The sequence below is a fragment of the Betta splendens genome, chromosome 3, assembly GCF_900634795.4.
Source record: "Betta splendens chromosome 3, fBetSpl5.4, whole genome shotgun sequence".
In the NCBI taxonomy this organism is placed as follows: Eukaryota; Metazoa; Chordata; class Actinopteri; order Anabantiformes; family Osphronemidae; genus Betta; species Betta splendens.
Genome location: NC_040883.2, coordinates 10,497,086 through 10,517,210, shown reverse-complemented (window position 1 = coordinate 10,517,210; position 20,125 = coordinate 10,497,086). Strand labels below are relative to the sequence as shown.

General features: G+C 42.1%; 2 protein-coding genes and 1 long non-coding RNA gene across 3 annotated transcripts; 2 read left to right on the top strand and 1 right to left on the bottom strand.

The window, feature by feature from the left end:
* The first annotated feature begins 796 nt into the window (after positions 1-796).
* On the top strand, positions 797-3,039 carry LOC114852369 (ZP domain-containing protein-like). The gene is made up of 6 exons (XM_055507478.1): positions 797-1,192; positions 1,347-1,537; positions 1,606-2,006; positions 2,115-2,214; positions 2,392-2,578; positions 2,646-3,039. Exons 1-6 carry the CDS (start codon positions 1,081-1,083, stop codon positions 2,774-2,776), a joined length of 1,122 nt encoding a protein of 373 aa, XP_055363453.1. The 5' UTR covers positions 797-1,080; the 3' UTR covers positions 2,777-3,039.
* On the bottom strand, positions 1,313-15,781 carry LOC129603901 (uncharacterized). The gene is made up of 2 exons (XR_008694247.1): positions 15,664-15,781; positions 1,313-1,599 (listed from the first exon to the last, which is right to left on the bottom strand). It is a non-coding gene; the product is annotated as an uncharacterized LOC129603901 (long non-coding RNA).
* On the top strand, positions 13,074-20,027 carry LOC114852587 (uncharacterized). Its single transcript, XM_029145103.3, has 13 exons — positions 13,074-13,865; positions 14,083-14,273; positions 14,575-14,739; positions 15,042-15,183; positions 15,263-15,605; positions 15,692-15,833; positions 15,907-16,053; positions 16,193-16,272; positions 16,352-16,539; positions 16,735-17,129; positions 17,221-17,317; positions 17,403-17,574; positions 19,440-20,027. Exons 1-13 carry the CDS (start codon positions 13,734-13,736, stop codon positions 19,574-19,576), a joined length of 2,331 nt encoding a protein of 776 aa, XP_029000936.1. The 5' UTR covers positions 13,074-13,733; the 3' UTR covers positions 19,577-20,027.
* Positions 20,028-20,125: the final 98 nt, after the last annotated feature.

Genomic DNA, 20,125 nt, shown 5'->3' with positions numbered 1-20,125 from the left:
AGGGCTTGACAGGAAACGGGGGCCAGGAGAGTGGAGGCGGAGGACTGAATTAACGCCTGCTCTGAGTGGGGAGCTATAGCTCTCGCGGAGCTCGGAGGACGCGGGGGAACTACGGCCTACATGCACACTTGCTACCTAAAACCCTGTTCTACACAGGTGAAAGGGAAGAGGAAAAGACCCCAATTGCATGACCCAACAACAGAAACTGAGGTTAACAGATAATTTATCAAACACAACAGGAACTCACAGTCTCGACAGGAATAATAGAATAACGAGCAATGATAACACATAAATTCACTGCGTAGCAGGACGAAAGCTCAGAACCTAAACTGAACTAAAAATCACTGTTAAGGCAGGACCCAAAACTAACCACTACTAACTGACACGCTCCGTTCACTATGGGCAACATAAACTCTAAGCATGAAACGTGAAAACACAAGACAATCACAAACCTTCACAGGAGACAAAACATCAACAAAAAAACAAAAACTCCAATTCATCCAAAACTCCTCTTTTTAACTAGTAACGTTACACCAGCAATGAGTGAAACAAAAGGTATGACTTAAATACAAACTAAAACAGGTGGACAATATCAACTAATCACAGAACACAGGAAATGAACTTACAGTATGAGACGACCCTCACAAAAACACAGGAGCGCCCCTAGCAACGCGAGGGCTGAATGCCACAGCGTGTGTCATCGTGAACCTGCTCAGCGAACTAAAGCTGCAAAGTGTAAAACGGGGACTGAAGTTTACCGTCAATAGCATAAAGGCGACCATGGGTTCTGTCTCCTCCATCAGGAGCACAGAACCTGAGGCTGTTTTGAGCCGAGACTATTGGCATCACCTTCACTCATTCAATCAATATGAGACAAGCAAAAGTATCATTCATGGCATTCGTTGCTTCTTTATTTGTCACCGTGCGGCTTCCTAAAATTTCATATTTGGGTTGAGAAGGTGCTGAGTAAGCATTAGCTTAACTGAGCTTGTCCAATAAAAGAAAGAGTTCGTCCTTTAAGACTGTGCCAACAGAAGGCGTCGCACTTAAGCCTGACCAGTTGCCAGACGGACTCTGACCATGGAGCAGATTGTCGTCAGCGTTGGAGGCTCTCATAGTTTTCTGACTATTCTTTACATTTTTGGACTTTTTTCTTTGTTTGACCCAACCGTATCCGCACCAACCAAAGATTGTAAGTAGAACATAAACTAGTCATGCTACAAAAAAAGGTTTTACATTTAAAAATTATTAGTCCAGTAATTACAACAGTTTAATGGGGCAGTGTTTATCACTATTAAACATTAGAATACCATGTTTTAAAAGGTTTTTATTGCACAATCATTCAGTCAAAACCAGCGTGATATGCACTGGGTCCACAATGACCGTGATGGTGGACAAGTCTTCCTTCTCTAAAGTCAAAGAGGATCACCTCCAGCTCAGCAACCCCACAAGCATAGCCTGCAGCCTCCAGAAATACTCCAACCGCACTCACGTCATCGCTGTCATCCCCCTCAACGAGTGTGGCACCCAGATTGAGGTGAGCCGGGCTCTTCTGTCAGTCAACCGTTTGCTTTTGAGGCTTCAATATGTCCTTGAACTCTGCAGGAAGACAGCGAAAACCTCATTTTCAAGAATGAAATCACCACGGTGGGCGAGCTTCGAGGCGTGATCAGCAGAAAACACCTGATGGAAGTGCGGTTCTCCTGCAAGTACCCCAAAAAAGGAATCACCAAGCTGGGCTTCATAGCACACAGGGAGAATGTCACAGTGAAGAGGCAAGGCATCGGCAGCTTAACCTACCAGTTCGAGTTCTACCCTGACAACAAGTTCCAAACCAGAATTGATCCGAATTCATACCCTGTGGAGTACGACCTGGGGACCCGGATGTTTATGCAGATAAAGGTCACGTCTTCAATGAGCGACATCGAGCTATTTGTGGAGTCCTGCAAAGCGGCGCCATTCGACAACCTCAACTCCAAGCCAACCTACAGCATCATTGAAAATGGGTGGGAAAAAGCTGGAAATCAGAAAATGAGTTTAGTCTTCTACCCGCAGTGGTCTGAATGCTCAGTAATATGGCGGCGTCCATGTCCGATGCATGTTATTGTCTTTAGGTGTAAACGGGACGAGACAGTTCTGGTCCATTCCCCCAGCCATGAAAAACATTTCCAGTTCAGCATGGAGGCCTTCAAGTTCATCGGACTCCATGACCACGTAAGACTAGTGAACATTACACATTGTCACCAATTGCAAGGACACAAGAACACAGCAAATACAGGATCAAACAAATCATTGACATATACAACGCAATGTAGACGCTGGTCTGAGGCCATGAAGCCGCAATAAGGTTACAGCAAATTATGACTCTGCTTTATTCAATCATGTTTTCAGGTCTACATCAGCTGTGCCGTGCTGACTTGTAAAAAGGGGAACTCTGATACCAGATGCTCACAGGGATGCATCGAATCCGCGCGATCTGTTCGCCACAAACGAGACGTTGCCTCCCAGAATGAAAATCTATTCATTTCCCAGGGTCCGTTGCGCTTAAGGAGATCTGCAGAGAACTCCCGGATCACAGGTGGGAAGACAGGAGATGTCATAACATCTGACTTAGAACAGATGTGACATTTGCTTCTCATCTCCAGTGACCAACCTGAACCCGAACCTGGTGTTCGTCGCTGGATCACTTCTTTCAGCTGTTGGCATGGTGTGTGGAGTGGCCTCGTACAGAACCAAGATGGCACAGGTCAAACAAGGTTCCCTGCCTGTGTTTTAAACCTAAGGGTGCCAGTGTCTGGGGCTGAGATAGCTAGACCTTCATTTGCATGAGCTGAAAGAGGAAGGGAGCCAATAAACTTAAAAACTAAACAAATGTAATCAAATTTTCAGCTCTGATTTGTAGCATTGTAGCTTTGCAGCTGTGTCGAATGTAGGCGGGTGAGTAAACCCACGTTATTTTCTGTCAGTCATACTAACAGAGAACCCTTCATGTGATGAGGAAATGTTCTGTTGAGCCTTTGCTAATAAACCCAGACATTTGGAGACTGAAGAGAATTTGTTGTCTTTGTTGTTTTGGTCTTTGCCTATTTGCTTGTTTGTCGCTCAATAATTTGTCATTTGTTGAATTCCGACTCCACAATCCTGATATGAGCCCTAATCTAGTTCATGATGCTATAAGTTAAAATATCTACAATAATAATTTTGATATTGTTATTGAACACACATCTTATTAGTTCTTTCATTGATCCAGAACCACTTTCTCTCATCATTATAAACAAAAAAAGTAAGTTAGCCCCTGCTTCAGAAACGACAGCGCCCTCTAGTGTCAGGACAGGAAACGCCTTTATTAAAAAAACATTGCTCCCATGTCTTCAATTACACTGTAGCAAATACAAGTTGCCTTCAATTCTGTATGTATGTATGAAGCTGGTTTCCAGTCATAACGGCTGCTATGGTTCTGTGAAACCATGAACTATAAGGGCATATCTGCAAAAAAATCACTGAGTGTTTGCAAATTAGGTTTGAAACCGTTTTAGGCATTCATCTTATTTTCAAATGGTTGAATCCTATTTCTTTTCAACCATTTCAGCTACTGTTAGTGTTTTGATTCATGACCCTAATTTGTTTCGTAACAACCAACAACTTCTCATCCTGTGAGTGACTACATGGTTTTACTGGTTGCAACCAGCAGGAACATGACCAGATGAGCAGGAACTTGAACACTCCAAAGGAATCTTACTAAAGATAGCAGCTGTGAATCTAAATGTCTGGCATGGCAGCTGACAAAAATTCATATCATTAAATAGTACCATTAGCATAATGTACTTATGGGGCACTTTGTCCCTTGTTGGTCACACTGTATACTACTGTTTCTGAACTGTACCTGAAATTATGAAATTACTGCAGTTTGAAAGACACTTAATAGTGCCTACTGTATATAAGCTAAGTCTTCTAAGTCCGCTTAAATCGATCAAAAATATACTAAAGCTGCTTTGATCTTACATACATATAATCAGAAGTCAGATTCCAGCTCAATAATTAGATGAGCAGAGAAACGCAAAGGTTATCGATAGTGAAGAATATGTTGCCAAATGTCTTAACATGGTTGAGATTGTCATCATAGCCGGTAACTAAATATTCATTCATAAATGACTGGTCAGACATGGTAATTATTTGACATCATCTCCAGCCAGCATTTGCAAAAAACAAACTAAAAGCTGTAGATGTAAACTGGCTAATGACTGTTTTTTCATGTAGACTACATGAAAAAAGTGCTTTTATTGTTTAAGCCTTTGGATGGAAGCAGGAAGCAGCTGACTCCGACCGGGTTGGATGTGTTAGGGTTTGACCATGACAGTGGTTTTTCAGAATCACTGACACAGAGACGTCTCTCTAGCAGCAGATGTCTCCATGTGTACATTGGGAGACGGAGCTCAGCCAAATACTTTGATTTATGTTTCATGCTTCACTTGTGCAACTAGCTTTGATAACACAGATAAGAACTTGTTTTTTGTGTTTGTTGTGTTTAACAGGACTTGGAGTGTGTTTAAACAAGACATACAAATTAATAGTTTCCTTTGCTTTGACACATTGTTGGCATTGATCTACCATCCTCCATTAAAGACGTGCCCCTTACAGATAAACCGGGTGATCAAAATTCTATATGTAAATAGGCAGTCAATAACCCAGACAAACTAACCAGAGGTAACAAAATGAGTCTAACTATGGCACAATGCACGTCTTGTGCGCAGAGCAAAGCATGGCTAAGATGGCTAAAAATGGTTGAGGTGGCGAAACAGAAATAACTGCATACAGCACCGGACTAAACAAAAGTTGCCCCAACACCATGCACATCTAATATCCTTGGGAACGAGTGACTTACAGGGCTGCTCCAGAACACAACGAAGTTCTTTGGCAAAAACTAACCTGAAGCTGCACCATGCAAGCACAGGTGTCAGCATCAATGGGCCAGTACCGACTGAAGGCACAGGTGTGTGAAATTGTCCTGATTGTTGCGTGAGTTCACTGAAGGAAAGAGAGGGAGCGGGTGTGGTCCAGAGCTGAGGACGTGGCAAGGTAGAAGAGAGAAAGACAGAACAGCTGGCAGAGCCAGGCAGGGCGGGCTATGGGCATAGGCGAACCTGCTGTAGGGGTGCAAAATCAAAATCTCGCCTAGGGCGCCAAATTGGCTAGAGCCAGTGCTGGAGCCAGGCCAGGGATCCTGACAGTTTAGGAGGATCTGAGGGCCCTGCTAGGTTTCTGTTTCTATGCCGTATTGTAATGGACAGTTATGCTTTTACAAGAGGAGTAGATCAGTGAGTGTGATGTCTCTGTTGGTGGACAGGTTGAGTTTGTGCGTTGGGGTGTATGTGTGTGCTGGGGGGTTGTTGTGCAACCAGCTGCTGAAAACAAACAAATCAGTTAAGCACCTTAGGGTGACACATTCATAACTAAACAACTGCTGTACTGTGGTTTACCTGTGAAATTAATATTAATACCAATAATAGTGTTAAAGTATGTGCACACACTCATACAAACATATACATATCATAGACATACACATGCATTATTATACATAATCTCATAATATTTAATATACAATACTGACATACAACATCACAACTACAGTCACACATTTCTAGTGATAAGTATCAGTAATACTTACAGTTGGGTTTAGAAAGCCTGTTTATCAGCACAGGTGTTGAGTTTCCCACTACAAGGTTAGTAAAGCCTGCGATGGGCTGTCGACCTGTCTAGGGTGTACCCTGCCTCTCGCCCATAGCCAGCTGGGATAAGCTCCAGCATCCCCGCGACCCCGTATATGGGATTAAGCGGTATGGAAAATGGATGGATGGATGGATGGATGGATGGATGGATGGATGGATGGATGGATGGATGGATGGATGGATGGATGGATGGATGGATGGATGGATGGATGGATGGATGGATGGATGGATGGATGGATGGATGGATGGATGGAGGTTAGTAAAGCTGTAGCTTAACATTGTTCACCCAAAGGGTGAGGCAAACGTTGGTGCATGAACAATGCCACTTGTGAAAGCCAGGGTGATGGGAGGAGCTCGGCCTCTACACCCAGTCAGAGCAAAGGAAAGAACCCTAGCAGCTACTGTAGGGAGCACACACACCTTCAGTTCCAGGAGGGCATTGCGACCCAAGCCACCCACGCAGATCAGCAGCCACAGAGACGGCACCCAGGCAAATGCTTCTCTAGGTCTTGATGTTTGTTCGAGATGATGCTGCTTACGTCTAAGTCAGTCTAACTTGAGTCCAGATTCGATAACGTTTTGTTCCCAGAAGAAATAACTTTGTTTGTACCTTTATTCATAGTATCAGCTGAGCTCTCTCCCATTCCTTTGATGCATTTAATTATGATGCATTTTTCTTCTTAATCACTGACCTGAACTTATTTCAGGTGGAGTTTCGTGACAGACACCCCCTCCTTCTGCCAGAAAAGCTACACTTTTTACCATGGCGACTGTGTTTGGCAGACCCAGAGTTCCAGCTCATTTATTGACTCAAACTACAAATAAAGACAATGAGAAAGCTCAGCAGCAACGACCCTTTACCATCAGGTGAGCTGTTGCACTTTTTTATGTATTTTTCATATACACTTTTTCAACAGATTGATGTCTGTCTGAAATTTCAAATAAAGAAGCTGATGAGTACCAAGAATCATGTCTGGTTTGGTTATATCTGTGTTTTATTTAGTTAAGTTCCTGTAATGATCCTGCCTGTTTTTGTTCCTGTTCGTTTGGCTTTGCCCACTCCACGTCTGTATCTTTGCTGAAGCCTGGATCCCTGTTTTTGACCACTGCCCATCCGACCACTTTGCTGCCTGCTGTTCTTGTACCTCAAGTTGCTTCTTTTGTGCCTTTTCCCTTTTTTCCCTTTCCAGCAGGGTAGACGATCCCCTTAGTCCAATCAAATCACATATTACCACCCAACTCTAAAGCAATAATGCTGGCCGTGGCGCAGTGCTTAGGTTAGCGCATTGTGCTCCTGTTGCCCAGCTTGTGGGTTCAATACCCCTGCCAAATCTATCATTCGCTGTGGCGACCACTTACGGGATGAAGCCGAAAGTGGAGTCTTGCTATCAGAGAGAAAGAGCAAGAGACAGAGACAGGTTTGGAGCTAGGAACTGAAGTCAGTTCCAGGGTCTAGACAGGATATATATATAAATATATATATAAAGTATATAAATATATAAATATATATATAAAGTAAAGGTAAAAGAACATTTTTAATAGTTTCCAGAATATAGGTGTTTACTGAGTATTAAGGACCACGTTTACTAAGTAAAGGTTTAGTATTTGGCACAATAGATTTCTCTCCTCAGGTTCAGATTTCCATTTGTGCAGTAAATATACTTTGATTGACATCAATAGGTGATTTGGCGGCAAGTTCTTGCGCCGGGATGCCCTTTCTGACACAACCCCTCCCCTCTTACCTGTGACATGGATAACAGGAGTGCAACGTCCAAACAGCCGTATTTGGTTGACAGCAGTATTTGGTTGACTGACATCAGTATTTGGATTTAATGAATAACGTGGTGGTAAACAAATTCTTAACACATTCTAGTAGATTATGCTGATGAGCATCATATGTCATTGTGGGGAAGGATTCATATTATTAAAAAACAGATTTTTACTAACTTTTATCCTTCTTCAAACTAGTGGCAACTGACCAAGGGATCAAGTCCTCACTATGAATGACTGCAATACAGCCCAACAAAATATCAGTCTTCTGTGGTATATCAGATGTCTTAAGGTGTGGATGCTTCCTCATTCCAACTTGTTACAGAATTCCAAGGAACTGCCCTAGATGCATAAACTTGACAGTGTTTGACCCTGATGGCGACTGGATTCAATGGTTTCAATCTACAGACGTCTAGCACATATGAGTGTGGGCTGCCCCCCGACTGTAGACCAGGTACAGGACTCATCCTCATAGCACAAAGAGACAGTAAACAGATGAGTCGACTAACCACCCACCTGGTTGCTGAAATGACTCTGAACGCTGGTGGAACCCTTATAGAGGTACGAAGGCCTGGACTGTAACACGCAATGACGTGGAGGTGTCCTTTCATTGCGTTTATCCCAAGAGAAGCAACCTGCCCCTGGAGTTCAGGCCCCAAGAACCCCTACGTCTTCAAGGACCAAGACATCAGCACCTTCAGCTTCCAGTTTGAGTTTTTCGAGGGCCAGAGGTTTCTCAGACTAATAAACAGCAGCAGATACCCAGTGGAGGTGGACATTGAGCAGATGATGTTCATGCAGATCGAGGTGGCGACCTCCATCCCCAACGTAGAGCTGTTACGACAACCTCGCATCAGCTACACCATTATTGAAAACAGGTCGGTCCACAGCGGTTCCTTCCATGTGTGCTTCCACTGGATCCAGCTGTTCACTATGCACAGTTTTTTACTGATGTAACTGTTGTTGCAGGTGTGTGAGGGACAAAACAGTGAAGATGTATTATGGCTCCAACCTGCAGTTCAGGTTTAAAATCGAGGCATTTGAATTAATTGAAGGTCAGCAATAGGTAAAGCTTCATACGTGTCATTAAAGTGGCCCTTATCTAAGTAGTGTAGCAATAGTGTACAGTAGTTAGTGTGGCCCACCTTGCCCAGTGACAGGGCAAGCCACCACTATAACCACAAACCCTTTTCTATTCAATTGTACCATTTCATTGTATTTGTGTTTTCGGGCAGCTAAGGGGAGCTGCATTGTTGTTAGAAACACAACTAGGGCTGCAACAACGAATCAATGAATCGATAATAATCGATAATAATCATTGATGTGCATTGAAATTCTTAAATTCTCATTCTATATATTCGGCCATATTCACTTGGATGTAGTGTGTGTCAGTTTACCTGCTTCGGGAGCTGTTTAAAATTAAAAAAGGAGCATTTGAAGCCTCTTTTCAGACAGAACGACCAATCCACAGCACTGGTTAGACTGGTTTCACACCACCCCTTTTTCCCAAAAGCATCAGAGTCCTGCAATGCTGTTACCGGATGTGATGTAACCAGATACGTTTGTGAACTACTTAAACAGAAGATTCTTCAGAGATCCAACACTTCAAAGAGCCTAGTGGTTAAAGCACACAACTTCCCACCCACAGTTTTTTAAACAAACCGTTTTTGATGGTTGGTGGTTTAATATAAGAAACTTTTATATCCTGAACCTATAAACTTAACGCTTTTTAACGAGTTTTAATTACAGATTTTATAAACATCCAGTTCATTTGACCATTTTCTAAACCAGGTTGTCTGAAGGTTGGGTCATTGCAACTACATTCTTTTAGAGCAGAAATGTTTCTCAAGGAGCTTCTACATTATACGTGCTTCATGGGGGATGTGGTCTTCACACCTTCTCACAGTCCTTTGTTCAACTGATAAGCCAGTTCTTTACAGGTGTGAAGTGAAGTGTAAATGGAGGATAATGCGAAACTTTACTCAGACTGAAGGTTCCTGCACTTTTGATTATGTTTCTACTTTAAGAAAAGTCTGAGTTAACTTAAAAATTATTGAGCCATCACAATCGGCCGATTGTGGTGACATTTGGCAGTAAAAGATGACTGAAATGACACAGAACTGAAAGAATATCAGCTGGCATAACTCTGGTAACACATATATGTAATCAGATGTCCATTTATTACTGGATATGGTGGATGATGATGATGATTTCCTGCTGTACAACCAGGCCCAACGTCTTTCCATTCTTGAGGCACTGATGTGCTTTGCTTTGTCTGATTCTTCTCGCCTTGTCAACACAAAATTGGGTGGGCAGATTTTGTGTCACTTGAATTTGTGTGGTAAACAAAAGACACCAGAGGCAAGGATCAAAGGAGGAGAAAACTTTCTCGGCATCTCTCAAAAGTTCACCTATTTTTCTTTCTCAATATTTTTTTTTCTATGTCCTTTCGGAGGCTCCATAAGAAGAAGCCCAGGAGTCTCAGTTCTACCGTGTCTTTGTTTCATAAGAACGTCCACCGGTGAGGACATTAGGTGGTGAGAGATCATGGTGCATGTCCCCTGCAGCCATGCCTCCACACCTGCGTCAGAACCGAAAGATGACGGCTGTGGAAAAGGCAGAGTCGATGTCATGCTGCATCACTGGATCCACTCATCATTGGATCCTGTCAGTACAATGTAGGATTTACCTGATTCGTCCAGCTCTAAAGCTGAGGATTTAACTGTTCCAGTTTTGGCTTTTGCTCCAGTTTCTGTTCCAGTTTGGTCTGCGTGGCCGACCAGGTTCCTGTTTCTGTGGCCTGCATCACCGAACCAGTTCTTCTTCCAATGTTCTGCGTTGTCGAACCAGTTCCTCTTCCGATGGTCTGCTTCACCGAACCAGTTTCTGTTCCAGTGGTCTGCGTTGTTGAACCCGTTCCTGCTAAACCCTCCATCACGTTAGGACTGTTCAGCCCAGATGTGCAGGCCAAAAAGAAAAGCCTGCCTAGACGCTATGGACCTCATTTTAGAGACTCTCAGGCTTGTTTTTGTCCCAGGAATTGGGAGTTTGTCTTTTGAACTGGACTCTGTTTCTGAATTCTGCACCTGGCACTGTAATCCCAGTGGGTGACTCACTGCTTGGTGTAGCTCCTCACTTGTCTGGTTCGTCTCATCGGTTTGGCACAGCCCACCTTCCTGGTTCGTCTCATTGACTTGGCATAGCCCACCTTCCTCGTTCATCTTTTTGGCTTGGCATGATCTGCCTTCCTGGTTAATCTTGTTCCTGGTTTGTCTCGTTGGCTTGGCACTTATCTCATCTGCCTGACTGTTGGACTTGCCTCCATTGCTGTCTACTGCTATGGTGGCCGTCTTCAAGGGGCTCTGTTATGACTTCACATCCATGCCACCAGGGGGGCACTCTGATTTTGCTTAGCGTCCTCATGTTTTGTTGTTTTTATGTCATTTCCTGTAATTAGTTTGATTTGGGTTGCCTGCTTTGTGTTGTATTTAAGGTTAGTTTGTGCACTGTCTTTGTTGGTTCGTTGTTGATGCTACTGCTATGTGGATGCATGTTGGTTAGGTCCAGTTATTTGCTTGGTGTTACCATCCCAAGTCAAGCTTTTGTGCTTGTGTCTGTTACAGTACATGTTTATTGGTTTTGATTTATGGACCAGTTTTTCCCTGCACCGTAGTGATTTTTAGTTTCATCAGTTCATGTTAATGTGTTTAACCTGCATATGCGGCGCCAAATGTTTGTATATAATAAAAATAATTAAATCATTGATTTTAAGCACTGTCTACGGGTCGTGCGTTTGGTCTACCCCCCTCTAGTTTGGGGCCTTAACAGCCCTCTTCTCCCGCTCATTCTGAACGCAACCTTGTTTTGTTACAGTGTTTCAGCAAGAAGTATCCCTTTAATGATCAGATTCCCAGGTTATTCTCATGATTAGATAAGATAGTGATGCATTTTCCAATTCTTTAAATAAGGCCTTCCTTGTTTCATTTTTTACAATCCAGTGTTTTTTTCTAAAACTAATCCTAATAAAGGTGTGTTCCTGCAACCATATAATCTCTGGCTTTCTGTAAACCTAAATTATTAGTTTAAAATAAAATAATACAATTTATCTTTAATATTATTATTATTCAGACGCTTACACTGAAAAACCCTAAAATATATAGTATTTGTTGGGTAATGTTACTGCAACCAATTAATACAACCATGAATCCAGTTAAGTACTCTCTGTTCTGTATGGGGTGCCAAATGTAAAAGTAGCACCTATAACTAGTTTTCTCACATTTAACTAAATGAAACAACATGTTTTCTCACATTTAGTTAAATGTGCAAAAGTCTAAATGTAAATGTTAAATATAAATGTAAATGTTAAATATAAATGTAAATGTTAAATATAAATGTAAATGTTAAATATAAATGTAAATGTTAAATGTAAATGTTAAATGTTAAATGTAAATGTTAAATGTAAATGTTAAATGTAAATGTAAATGTAAATGTAAATGTAAATGTTAAATGTTAAATGTTAAATGTAAATGTTAAATGTTCGCCGAGTGTAAACTGAATATTCATGAATGGGCTAGTAGACTCCATCCCTACCCTCAAACAGCGCTGGTCTAAGATCAGTGACGCGGACTCAAACACGTCAAACAGTACGCATAGCTCCGCCCACATCTGACTCTGGATCGGTGCACGAAAATACTGGAGAGAAGCCTGACGTCGAAGCCATCATGGCCGCCAGCTCCGACTCCCTCCCGTTGGGGGAGATTGAACGGGCTGTAACGGCAGGTGTGCGGGCTGAGGCTCCACTTCAAACTGCCGTTCTGTCGTAAACACCATTAATGAGGAGTTAAGTAGGTTTAAAAAGAATATTTCTGTGGCGCCGGTGGAGAATTAGTTGGCTAACTATACTAGCTAGCTGAAGTTACGTCCAGGCTAAAAACAAAAGTTTCCAGATCAGATGTGGGCGGGGTTTGCGCGCACTGTTTGAGGTGATTGAGTTTGCGTCTCTGATCTGAGACCAGTGCTGTTTGAGGGTAGGGGTAGAGTCTACAGTACTTGCCCATTCATGAATATTCAGTTTACACTCTGCAAACATTTAACATTTACATTTAACATTTAACATTTAACATTTACATTTAACATTTAACATTTAACATTTACATTTAACATTTACATTTAACATTTAGCATTTAACATTTACATTTAACATTTACATGTAACATTTACATTTACATTTAACATTTACATTTAACATTTAACATTTACATTTAGACTTTTGCACATTTAACTAAATGTGAGAAAACATGTTGTGGCATTTAGTTAAATATGAGAAAACTAGTTATAGGTGCTCCTTTTACATTTGGCACCCCATAGTTCTGTTGATATTGGTTTGACTTTCACTGCCTTTTTGGGGAGTTTCTCTAGGTTTTGCCTCAATAATAACGCTGAGACTTTAATCTTAGGCTTTAGTTTTTCTAGTCGGCTCCTGAATTAAACAAAGACAGCACTTCTGTTGACATTTGACTGCTCAGTTGTAGTGACCGTGGCTTTGTCTACCGTGTTTTGAGTCATTAACTGCGACACCATAAAAAAGATTCTCCTGGCTTTGACACATTGTTGGTCTTATCCAGACAGTGTCTGGATGTGCCAGCTGTTTTCCAGCTTTCTAAGTATATTGTTACTAAATGTTATAAAAACATATATAGAATTGTGTAGTATTTTGCCCAGCAGAACATGATGAGTTTTAAATTGTATATTTATCATTCCTGCATTTTTCCAAATCATCTCATACATCTGAGTAAAACTCTGATTGGCCTGATTATTTTATTATTTATTTAACATACAGTTGTGTAGAACATCAAACTCTACAACAACAAACAAGGTAGAATATTTACTGTAAAAAATCAATAAAGCATCATTGGGGTTTTGTTTGATATTCCTGTTGGAGGTGTAGGATGGTTTGGGTGCTGGTATGTGTGAATATTATGGACACAGGGGGATGAGGTGATGCCCCATGGTAGGAAACCTTTTTGGTGTGGTACTGTTTTTGATCGAGCATGTTGTTTCTCTCTCTATTTCACAGTCAAAAATGTGGCAGTTTAGCAACTTTTGTGCATCCACCAGTAAAACCCGTTCAACTTCATTCTTTATATGTTTAGTAAAACATACCTGACAAAAAACAGATTTCCTTGTGCCGGAGTATTTAAGCAATAGTGCTGATATTACGGTGGAGCTCTCAGCAGGATGGCGTCGCTCACGCTGCAGCTGCTCAGCCTGATGCTCATGGTCTCAGCTGCGACTGCTTGGTACTACAGGTACTATGGAGGCTCAGTGACCTTCACTTCTACTGGACGACAATCGGACGGGACCTTTGAGGTACGACTGGGGTAGATTTGAGGAAAACAAGTTTCATTCCATTTCATAATGTAATACATTTTACAGTACAACATTGTCCATGTGGTCACTCATACTGTTGTACAGCTGAATTTAAATAAAAGAAAAGTTTGTTTTTTTTTATCTAATCATGATGCATTTTGATGCATTTAATTATTATGCATTTTTCCTATTAATCACTGACCTGAACTTACTTCAGGTGGAGTTTCGTGACAGACAAGCTTCCCCCTCCTGCTACCAGAACAGGTACACTTGTTACTATGGCGACTGTGGATGGCAGACCCAGAGTTCCAGCTCATTCATCGCCTACAACTACAACTACGATTACTGGTGCCAGAACGAGCTAAAGACGGTGAGAAAGCTCAGCAGCAACCGCCCCTTTGCCATCAGGTGAGTCTCACCCTTCTCCCTAAATATGATAGCAAAAGCCTGATTGGTCCCACAGAAACAATACATGCTTACTTTATAGTAATGTTTTAACAATTTACTAACATAAAACATTAACAACCTCACTGGAAAAGTATTATATATTACACCTTGGCAAATAAAGTAAAAAATATTTTGATGAGCTTCTATAATAATAATAATAATAATAATAATAATAATAGGTGTTTACTGATTATTAAAGGTCACGTTCACTAAGTAAAGATTTAGTATTTGGCACAGTAGCATTATGTGATTTTACCAACAGGTATCCCACTTACTATGATTACTGGAATGGCTTTGGATACTGGATGTATAACATCAGAAGCAATGAAGCTCCTATAGAGATGATGGCACATGTGGACCTGGGAACCCGCTCTGATACTGGACAACCTAACAACCCTCCTGTCTCTTCCACGCTTCCTGTCTTAAGGTACAGATTTTCAGCAGTAAATATACCTTAATTGACATCATTGGTTGAATTTATTAAATAACATGGTAGTAAACTAAATCTCAACACATTCCAGTAGAATATGCTGATGAGCATCACATCTAACTGTGGGGAAGAATTTTTGATTATCAAAAAAACAGATTTTAACCAACTTTTTACCTTCTTCAAACAAGTGGCAACTGACCAAGATGATTCACTGCAATAAAGCACAACAAAATAGCAGTGTTCTGTGTTATATCACATGTCTTAAGGTGTGGATGCTTCCTCATTCCAACTTGTTACAGAATTCCAAGGAACTGCCCTCGATCCATAAACCTGACAGTGTTTGACCCTGATGGCGACCGGTTCCGATGCAGAGTACCGACAGATCCTAGCACATATGAGTGTGGGCTGTGTGGTCTGCCCCCTGAGTTCACTGTAGACCAGGTATGAGACTCATCCTCACAGCACATAGGGACAGTACACAACTTATGAGCTGCCTGTAACATCTCCCTCTTCGTTTCAGAAAGCCTGCTCTGTAACATATCAGCCTGACTACAGTTACTATTATTACTACAACTACTTTCCCATTGAGCTGGTGCTGGAGGATTTTCCACACCGTCACATTTCACTGTCTTATTCTGATGGATCCTACACATTAAAGGAACCGTTATCACTGCATAGGCACAAACGTCAAGCTACAACCACAGAAGCTCCAACAACAACCACAGAAGCTACAACAACAACCATAGAAATGCCAACAACAATAACCACTGATCCATGGTTCAACACAGCCGAACCTGCTACAGGCAGTTACCAACCATCAATTCCTGCTTTAAGCAAAGTCCCGCTGCAGTTTATGGTTTATAGTATGTTAACAATTGTTTGTTTTATTGTCATTCATTTTACGAACACAGTCAGCATCACCTTCTCAAAGAGTTGATTTCACTTTCAGTTGACGCAGACGTCCCTTCCTGCCTTGAAGGTGATTACATCCCCATCTTCTCGTCTCCAACTCCGTATAATGGAGCGACTCTTCCTGCATATGTCAACCGCACCCTGACCATCAAAGTCAGATCCTCAGCACAGTACAGCATGTAAGGAAACGTAAAACACGTAGTCTCATTGTTACTGTTTTAACTTGAAGTTCTGACGATGTTTCTCTGGTAGAATTAATGACCTGATCACCACTGGACCTAGCGGCATTTCAAAGCAGAGAATCTCAACAGAGGAGTTTCACCTCACATGGACTCCAACAGATCAAAACCTCAATCACAATATTCCTATCTGCTTTGTGTCTCAAGCTTACTACAACTAGTACGTAAACCAATAATCTAGATGTGTGACAAGTCAAAGAATACCATCAGACCATTTGAAACAATATTTGCTTAGGTTAGGTCCATATAGATGTAAATTCCTATGACACGGTCTGTGTCTGTGTCCTGTTTGTCTCCAGCTACTACTGGTACTGGTACTACTACTACCAAGCTGTTTACTCTGAGCTGCGCTGTGTGGTTGCCAACGTTGCACATCATGGTTAGTACTATTATCTTCAAGCCTTTACGTTCCACCATCATGACATGATGAATTCAATGTTTGCTTTATTTGTACATAGAGGCCAAAGTGACATGCACTGAAACAGCCATAAAGGTGGAGGTGGAGAAGGACAACCTCATCAGACGCAACGAGAACAAGCTGCATCTGTTCGGCTTCACAGATCCTTCTTGTAACCTGGCAGCTCTCTCCAACTCCACCCACCTGGTCGCTGAAATCTCTCTGAACGCTTGTGGAACCCTCATAGAGGTACGGAGCCCTGGTCTGTAGCACTGCATGTACAGTAGCTAACGCTACAACAACAGGTGAATTCAAACTGCTCCAGGTCTCAGGAACCTTAATTTCATTGGCTTATTTTGTTACAGCATCCTGAAAAAAGTAATACATTTTATTGAACTTGTTGTCAACAACAGTAATGACTTGAATCGTGCTTCCCTTAAACAGGAGGATGAGACAAACATCATCTTCAGGAACGCAATCACAGCTGCTGACCGACGTGCAGTGATTTCCAGGAACAATGATTTGGAGTTAGCCTTTCAGTGCGTTTATCCCAAGACAAGCAACCTGACCCTAGAGTTCAGGCACAAGAACCCCTACGCCTTCACAGACCAAGGCTTCGGCACCTTCAGCTTCCAGTTTGAGTTCTTCGAGAGCCAGAGGTTCCTCAGACTAATAAACGACAGCAGATACCCAGTGGAGGTGGACGTCGGGCAGATGATGTTCATGCAGATCGAGGCGGCGACCTCCATCCCCAACGTAGAGTTGTTTGTGGAGTCCTGCAGGGCGACTCCCTATGACAACCCCAACTCTCGCATCAGCTACACCATCATTAAAAACGGGTCGGTCCACAGCGGTTCCTTCCATGTGTGCTTCCACTGGATCCAGCTGTTCACTATGCACGGTTCTTTACTGATGTAACTGTTGTTACAGGTGTGTGAGGGACAAAACAGTGACGACGTATTCTGGCTCCAACCTGCAGTTCAGGTTTGGAATGGAGGCATTTGAATTCATTGGAGCTCAGCCAGAGGTAAAGCTTCATACGTGTCATTAAAGTGGTCCTGTGGACCGTTTGGTTCCTCCTGATGTGACCTAGTGTTTTTACCTGACACCAGGTCTACATCACCTGCTCAGTCATCCTGTGTGTGAGGGGGGTCCCTGGAACCAGGTGCTCTCAGGGATGCATCCGACCTCGCCATCGTGGTAAAAGGGAGTCTGCAGCCCAGAGTGAGAGACAAATAATTTCCCAGGGTCCTCTGCGTCTGGCTAGAGCTGCTGACAGTCCAGGTGGGTGTACATGCTTTCTTTTTACTCTTATTATTAGGGAGGGAACTTTTGAAATTGCTTCATCTTTTTCTGACAAAAAGACCACATTAGGCATTTGACCCATTGTCACATAATGTTCATAGCAATGAGAATGTTTAGCTTCTCACGCTCTTCTGTCTTTGTTTCAATGCTGATATTGAAGGTTCAGCATTAACTAAACACCAGTAGATCATGTTGCTTGGGACATTCAGCTCCAGTGTACAGAATCCTTCATTTTTAGCGTGTTAAGTTACACGGGTGCGTGAAGGACTCTTTGTTATACCAGAACAACCAAACTCTAAAGCAGCGGTGTCAAACTCATGTCACATGGAGGAAAATCTTTTCCCAAGTGGCTCCAGAGCGGTATAATCATGGTGTGTATATCACAGAAGTATATTACAGATCACAGAACTACAGTATATCAGGGTGTCTCTTACAGCACTTTACAGTAAATTGACTGCTGATACAGTACCTGGCATTTTTTTAGCTTTCACCAGCGTATCAATATCAGGCGTCACATCCTCACTGGCAGCCAACATTAGGATGTGATTCAAGTGGTTGTGCGTGAGCCTTGAGCTTTGTTCATGCTCATGAGAAAACTTCTGATAAAATGTGACGGGTAGAGCAGAAGGATTCATGGTGATTCATGGTGGAGTCTTTCTCCAGTTCACCAAAAAACTGCTATTTTATCTTTGAACCGCTTCATGTCGGTTGGGAACCAGGGGAAGTGAGCTGCATCACCACCGGCGAGTTGCCACAACTGACCGGTGGTCCTGCATGGCAACTTTGTCGCCTGCTTTTTGTCCAATCACTGAAGGCGCAACATCTGTCGCCAGGCCGACAGAGTGAGTGGAGCAGTCCACATGTCCACGAGCGGACGAGTGCGGTGAAAATATCAGCTGCTGGCGTATCTGTCGTGGGCACCAACTGCAAAAACTCTTCTGTGACGGTCAATGTGTCATCAATTACGTGGAGGAAAATAACTGGTTGTGCTAGATCTGTCCATGTTTTCATCCACTGCAACTGTAAATGCATTAAATTGCTTGCTTATACTGGCTGTCCAAATCCACTGAAAGATCGGGAATCCTGTCTGCAACTGTGTTTCTTGACAGGCTGATATTTGCAAAAGCCTGGCGCTTTTCAGGGCACACAATCTCTACTGCCTTCGTCATCCATGTTTTTACAAATTCACCCTCACTAAATGGTTTTGAAGCCACTGCGATCTCAATGAGGTAGCTAGCTTTCACTGCAGCGTCACTGATGTCGTGGCTGAGAGTAAACACCCGACAGCAGTTCATTCACCATCTGTCTTCTCCGAAGACTGACATAGTGGCGACAAAGGTTATATTCTTTCAACACCACAACATGTTATGAACTTTCCCATTCACTTCCGTGAGTAAATGGGACGATGATCATTTTTCTTGAAACTCTCTGCGTCCACTTTTCTTTGAGACATATTGGGACAAAGAGGGTGCCAAGGCAAACGTTAAAGGTAGACGCCGTAATAAGTATAGCGGGCAAAACAAAGTAGTTCATCCAGACTGGCTGCGCTGCTTGACTAACTTGCTCTGTCCCGGTATAAACAGTGCGCTTGCTTAATATATTCACTACTGAGCCAACCAGTGGACACAATTTAAACAGCAGTTTATTTTACTGAAAAATTGCAAGTCATTTTTATACTATACAAAATCATCTCGCAGGCCTGCAAAGGCCCGCGGGCCACACGTTTGACACCCCTGCTCTAAAGGTTCTTTAAGTCTTTAGTTCAGTTTTCTTCAGTTCTCTTCTCTTCAGTTACAGAAATATTATTTCTTCATCTTATTCTTCATTTATTCTGTCTATTTTAGCATCTGGCCTCAGCATGAATCTTGGCTTGAACCTAGTTTTCATTGTTGGTGTCCTCCTGGTCTGTGGAGTCATGGTCTACAGAGCAAAGAGGTCCAAATCCAAATACCAACTCCTGCCAACATCCGACTCTCACTGAACATGGAAAAGCTTCTTTCCTTTATCTCTAAACTATGACCAAAGAATCTGTAAGCGTAATCAGAAGTGTCACCTTCAATTAAATATTTTCTGCTCTTACTGAAACTGTGTTGCTGCTTAAAGGGTACAATAACTGAATAACTAAGTATGTGCTGTTACTGTGCAGCTACATATCTATAACCTGTGTTTTATGGGTGTAAACTCTACTTTAACATTAAAGATTTGCCTAATAGAATTAATGGTTAAGATGCAGTAGTTTGGTTAAACTACCTTCCCCTGTGTGACTTTGTATTTAGACCTTTGGTTCTTCTTGATCCAAACTTTAATTACAGTATATGATATATATAATACACGGTGTTAGAACACTTTGATTCAAATAAATTTTCAAATAAACATTAAAAAAATGTGATTTTCGGTTCTTCCAATAAAGGATATGGAAGCAGTGTTGTGAGTATAATGATGCGTCAGTTGTTTTTCCCTCAGCCATCATCATTATCCACAAATGAAAACCCTCATCCACCAAGACCAACAAGGGTTAATATGCCAACAG